This window comes from Lynx rufus, unplaced genomic scaffold, assembly GCF_022079265.1.
Source record: "Lynx rufus isolate CCGP_SWC_20201006 ecotype Redwood Valley unplaced genomic scaffold, mLynRuf1.p SCAF_4, whole genome shotgun sequence".
Lineage (NCBI taxonomy): Eukaryota > Metazoa > Chordata > Mammalia > Carnivora > Felidae > Lynx > Lynx rufus.
Window position 1 is genome coordinate 119,595,959 of NW_025814856.1, and position 6,415 is coordinate 119,602,373.

Here is a 6,415-nt window from a genome sequence, read left to right on the forward strand (position 1 = left end):
CGGCCTCCCGGATGTCTGCCCCAGGGAATAAGCCAGCCCCAGCGGCCACGGTTGCTGACCACCTCATTGTTTGGAGTAGAAACTTTATTTTTCCCAGCCCCGCCATCTCTCTCTCTCTCTCTCTCTCTCTCTCTCTCTCTCCCTTTCTCTCTCTCTTTTCCTCTCTCTCTTTTCCCCTCTCTCTGCCCCCCCTCTCTTTTTGTTGCCACCACAATCCCGATCCCAGTAGAAGCAGAACTCTTTCGCTTGGATGCCCCCCATCCTTGGCTCGTCCCATTCTGAACATTTCTAGAAAACTGAAAGATCGCCTTGGGTGAATTGATGGCGCAGGGAGCTTAAATCGTCAACTTTTCCACTTAGGCCTCCCCCTGCTTTCCAACCTTAGTGAGCGATGGGAGAAAGGGGGGGTGGGCTGAGCGCCTATAGCGTCACCCAGAGCGCACAAACCCAGCCACTTTTCCCAGTCCTCCTCTGACATCGGCCACTTCCCCACTCCCGCCTCAGCCAGATTGAAATTGCTAAACTTGTGGCCTCTTACCTTGACACATTTCCGAAATCACTGCCAAGGGACAGCAGGCTTCTCCGTGCCGCGACGCCTGCGAGGCCTAAAGAAGGCGCGTTGCTTTAAATTACACCAATTACTTCTCGAAGGTGCCCCCCCCTTTTTTTGATACTAAGGGGAGCGGGACAAGTGAAATAATGTAACGTGCTGCTCTTAGTATCAGAAGCGAACAAAGGCCGAGAATCGCGCTGGGGTTCCCGGCTCCCCGGCGGCTTTGACATTGATCGGACGTGCGCCATCTCGTGGCGGCTGAGCGACTAGGCCTAGCCCGAACTTCAGCCCGGAGCCCGGGAGAGGGAAGCAGGCTCTAGGCATAGACTGAGGGAAAGAATGTGCCCAGCCCGCTGCTAAAGAGATCTCATTTTTACATCTAAGAAATTGCTGCAAAACCCCAGCCGGGTTTATAGCGGCGCATTCCAAATATGCAAATTGGCCGGCCCCGGACGGGTTTACGACCACATTGTCACAGCCATCGGAGGATGGGCTTTTATAGGGCTCAGAAATCAAACCCGCGCCCGCTCGCCGCCCGCCCGCGAACAGTCCTCCTGGCTAGACTCTCTAGCAACTTGCAAGACTTTGGTTAATCTTTAACCGTCCCAAAGGAAGTCTTTCCTTAAACCCTGGGTTTCCCTGCCCATCCCTCACTGCCCCCCAGGAGAGTCGTTGTTCACCTCCGTGTCTGTTCATCAACCTAGACATTCATCTAGGGGGTCTGTCCCATTCCCTTTTGAGCTCGATTTCCCCAGTCGCGCCAGTTAGACAAACACACAAACAAATAAACAAAGCGCGGTCTGGGGTCTGAGGCCTCTCTCCAAATTCCACCTTCTCTGCAGTTCTGGCCCTGCCTGGGTGGCTAGGGAGAGTGTGGGGGTAGAGGTGGGGGGTGGGCAACAAAAGGCTCTGGCCTTTCCGCTCTGCCCCTCAAGGTTATGGGTGATGTCCAAATTTAAGGCAGAAGTTCAAAGGCAGGAAACAAAGAGGAAACCGGCATCTTTCTTTCCCCAAAGGGAAAAGGCAGCCTCAGCTGGGAGCTTGGGACAACGTGCCCATAGAGGCTCCTGAGAGTCTACTCTTTGTACCCAGACCAGTCTCTGTCTTCCTAAGGAGATCCCCAGGGCACCCTACAGTGCTTCTACTTCAGGCCTCCCAATCCTGAGGTGAGCAAACCCAGCTTGGGATCAAACTAATCAGCCACTTCAAAGCCCAGGGCTTTCTCCCAAGCCTCTCTCCAGTCTGAAAGGATGAAACCCCCAATTCCAGGTCCTGAGATACTCCATTCCTGGGACCCCGCCCCCCACCCTTCCCAAAAGGACCTGGCCAGCCACCTTGGCTTCCCAAGCCTGGCTTCCAGTGGAGTTAAATCCCGACTAAGTCACCTCCCCACCCCTGCAGGGGCCTGATAACTTGCCCCTTTTTGGGGGTGGGGGGGGCAAACATTTGGCAGTAAAAGGCAAACAGGAAGAGGACTGTCACACCAGGACCCAATACTCAAGTTTCCACAGTCTTTATTTTCCTTGTGCCCTGTCGCCTGTGTACATGCTGCGACATACGTGGTGGGTGAGAACGGAGGACAGGCCAACACTCCCATTACAAACAGAGCCACCAAACACTTCTTAAAACAGGGAGGCAGAGGAGATTCAATGGGAGGGTACCTGGCTTTCTCAGCTGAGGTCCCCAGAGCCTGTAGGGCCAGACTACCTTAGAGCTTACCCCTATGCTTTCCGAACATTCCAAGAAATCAAAAAGATCATTCCCAATACCCTTCCCGCCTCTCCAATCCCCCAAGGAAGTCAACGAATGGCAAAATTTAAAAAGTATTCAAACAAAATAGGTTATGGTTCTTTTATTTACAAGTCTTTTGAACACCATCCCTGTATGAAGCGTACATTCAAATATTTTTAGCAGTGAGTGAGTTTAATCGTGGAACACTGTAAACAGATAGAGCCTTTAAATATTCTCTTCATCATCTTTTTCCCCCTCTACGTTGCATCTTTTAAAATTCGCTTTGGTTCCTGCAGGGAAATATATATATATATATATAATATAATATTTATTTTTTAAAATAATTCCAAACTCCCTTGAGCTCCTGGAAGGTCGCCGGAAGCTTCCAAGCTCAGTTCTGGGGCGGCGAAGGGCAGAGTGCGGTGCCAGAACTGGGTATTTTGGGGACTCAAGCCCCTCATAGCTGGGGACCGCTGGCCCGGCCCACTGTGTCGCTGAGCAAATCCAAGCCTCAATTAAGTGTGGTGGAAACTTTGCCAGGCTGCCGCACTCCACAGGCATTTCCTGCAGAGATCTTGGGGCCAGCGGCCTGGATGCAGCCTCTTAGCTTTTTGATGTTTTCCACCTCGGGAAAGGTCTGCTCTGTGACCAGGCTTTAGGCCTGAGTGGCAGGCCAGGAAGAAAACCCTCACCGGTAGGAAAAACTAGGTGGGCTGCAGGAGACAACTGCTAGAAGCCCAGGCCTCAGACAGAGCATTGAGTGGCTAGGAGGGGTGGAGAGCTGCTAATGCCACCTGGAATAGATTTTTTTCCCCCTCCAGGATCAGCAGCCCTCTCCCACCTCACAGTCACCTTTTAGTCCAGCCGCCGTCTTTCACATTGGCTTTGGAAAGCAGCCCCACTCGGAACATCTAGGAATCCTCCCCCCTTCCTCCTGTTCCTGTCCCCAAGCTGAACTGTGTTTAAAGACAGAATAGCTTCTTGACGCAGGGGTCCTGGGGGTGGGCAGGCTCCATGTGGAGGGTCCTGGGCCCAGGTCGTTCTCCAGGGCGCTTGGCAGGGGGCCCAGTCCTGATGGAGACCACACCCAGCCCAAAGCTCCACAGTCTCTAAGAATGAACCACCAGGGGTCCCAAACCATTTATTCTAGTTGATGCACAACTCTCCAAATCCAATTTTTGTTAGGAATCTTAACCACAGATGCCCAAGAGAGTCCCGGGCCACCTCCTTAGAGGCTGTCTCCGTGTAGCCTCCTCTCTTTTGCACATCTCTTTTCTTCGAAAGTCACCACGTGCCTTGACCTTGTCAAGGGCAAAATCTGCATATAATCTCACGTGTATGAAACCCCCCACCCAATTCCAGCAGGCTGGAGCCTTAGAGGAGCGGGTTGGCCGAGTAGTACTGTAAACGGTCTCTGTTAATTTTTTTTTCCTTCATTCTCCTGTTCTGAAACCAGATTTTGACTTGACGGTCAGTGAGGTTGAGCATGCGAGACAGCTGCAGGCGCTTCTCTTTGTTGATGTACACACTGAAGAAGAATTCCCGCTCCAGCTCCCGGATCTGGTACTTGGTATAGGGGCAGCGCTTTTTTCTGGTGCGTTGGCCACCTGTGGAGGGAGAAAGAAGCAGGGAGCGAGTCAGGTATGGGGGCTGCAGTCCGTCCTTGAGCCCCGAGTGGAGGAAAAGGGCTGGCCCAAGGGACTGGCCCTGTGCAAACCCCATCAAGGTCTCCTCAGTCCCCTGCCTTCAGACTCCTACTGCCAGCTGGGGACAGGCTGCAGGCGGAGACTCAGCCCCAGATAAAAGCCAGCTTCCTAGATAGGCCCCCAGGGAAGCTGCTCACGCTGCCCCCAGAGCAGAAAGGAGGGTTCCTTACAGCAACAGGCTAGTTTGTGCCGCAGAGGCGGCTTTCAAAGCTGCCGAGTGGGGGTTGCCGGCTGCCTCCAGCCCCGCCAGACTAAACAAACAGCCGCCCGCGGACATTTCACCTTCAAGCACCTGGGCTGCTGGTTCCTGAGGCAGTAAAGTCGGCCCCAGCCCCAGTCTTTCCCGGCTGCGGCCCTGACTCGGCCCTTGTTAGCATCTGAGTCAGCTGCCGGGTCTTTGTCAGCCTGCGTTCTGGCCACCAACTCCTGCCTCCTGGACCAGCCTCCTGGCTTCCACGAGGTGAGGGGGTGGCAGCGGAAGCCCCCTACCCTGGGCCTTCCCTGAGCACCAAGGCCACAGAGCCACCCAGGTCCCCAGCAGGGCAGGGGTGCTGATTTAGATAGGGTGGAGGGAACAGGGGCTTCCCAAAAGCTGCCGGCAGGCTTCACTTGCTCCCCTTTTCAATAAAACTTCACAGGACGGAAAGGAAAAACCCGCTTTTGACAGATTGAATAACAATTGTTAGTAACATGCAGTTGGACAGAAGGCGGCACGTAATTGCCACCGCGCCAGAGGAAAATGGCTTCCTTTTGGATAAAAAGGCCAACTTTGGCTTAATTTGTTCCTTTTAATGTGTTGCTCGAGCTACAGCGGGCTATTTTATCTGTAAAACACGCTCCTAGCGCCGTCGTTAAACAGGGATGCCTTTGAATCCCGGCTGGGACTGGAGTCCCGGCGCAACACATGGCTTTTATAAAAATCTCCGGATTACCTCGCTATCAAAGGCTCCCGGAGCCTTTGCAGGGGGAATTTACAGGCGCCCACCTCCGGCTCCCCAGCCCGATCTGGCCCTGAGCGGGGTCGAGCTGCCGGGCTTGGGACTGAGAAGGGAAAAAAGGGGAAAAGGGAGTTGTGTGTGTGTGTGTGTGTGTGTGTGTGTGTGTGTGTGTGTGTGTTTTTTTTTTTTTTTTTTTTTTTGCAGGCATGCCTTGGCCGGTGGGTATTTCACGGCCAATTTCAGCACTCGCCACGTGATCCCGCCTTTTATAACAAAGTTTTGTTGGGGGAAACCTAAAGGCCCTTCATAAACCTTATATGCTTATAAAACAGCATATAAAAATTTAACAGCGGTGCTGCGCTAGATTTCCAACTCCCCTTTCATAAAGCGCAGGGCGCTTGCCTTTATACGTACTGGAGCCGCTGGCCTTGTCCTCAGTGTGGCCGGAAGACGACTCGGGGCTGCTGCTGCTGTCAGGGCGCCGTCGCCGCTCCTTCTCCTCCGCCGCTGCCGCCGCCGCCTCCCGGCAGCCGCCGCCGCCGCCGCCGCCGCCGTCCGAACTTGAAGTTGCCGGCGTGCCCGTGCCCGTGGCCGCTGCCGCTGCTGCCGCCGCCGCCGCCGCCGCCGCCGCAGCCGCGGAGGTCGCTGCGGCCGCCGGGGGCCCTTTCTCGGCGCTCTTGTCCCCGGGGTAGTCGGAGGAGGCGAGGTTTTCCGGGGTGCCGTAGGCCGTCTCGAAAAACTGGTCGAAAGCCTGTGGCAGAACGCCGTTCCTGCCCACGGTGCTATAGAAATTGGACGAGACGGCGGGGGTGGGGTGGTGGTAGACGTTGGCCGAGCTCTTGGCCAGCACGTCGCCAGGCACGCCGGCCGCGCTGGGCGCCTGCAGGCAGTCTCTGTGCACGAGCTCCTCCGCGGAGTAGCAGTGAGCCAGATTGCCGCGGGGGTGCCATTTAGTGGCGGGCTCAATGGCGTACTCTCTGAAGGTCACTTCGCGTACGGGTTGGACCTGGGGCAGGTTGGAAGAGTAGGAGTATGTCATTGGGCGCGAAGACGGGGTCTGGGGCAGAAAAGAAGGGAGGCTGGAGAAATCTGGACCCGAGACGTAGTAAGTACAACTTGGCAAATACATGTTAGAGGAGCAGGGACCACGCTCATCAAAATCCATCATTGGGCTACCTTGGGCTCTCCGCAGTAGCCGAGCTTAACATGATTCTCCACTGCAGCTGCCTCTTTGAAGCGGATCCGTGAAGTAGAAATTTGGAGACGTAAGCTGACGTGGAAATCTATCCCCATCCTTAGCAGGGAGGTGCTGGTCATGTGACCCGATGTTGAAATTGACAAGCTGCGAGCTGGTCCGGGCCTTTTTTTTTTTTTTTTTTTTTCCCCTTTCCTTTCCCCCCCTCCCCTCCCTCCCCGGCTTCCTTTCTTTGTAGCCACCTCAGGGGAAGCAACAGATCGTCACTCGGTGTTCTCACCGAAAGCACGTA

General features: G+C 54.8%; 1 protein-coding gene across 1 annotated transcript; it reads right to left on the reverse strand.

Moving 5' to 3' along the window:
• Positions 1-3,658: 3,658 nt before the first annotated feature.
• Positions 3,659-6,096, reverse strand: HOXA11 (homeobox A11). Its single transcript, XM_047094521.1, has 2 exons — positions 5,343-6,096; positions 3,659-3,891 (listed from the first exon to the last, which is right to left on the reverse strand). The coding sequence occupies exons 1-2, from the start codon at positions 6,094-6,096 to the stop codon at positions 3,659-3,661; spliced, it is 987 nt and encodes a 328-aa protein (XP_046950477.1).
• Between the last annotated feature and the right edge of the window lie 319 nt (positions 6,097-6,415).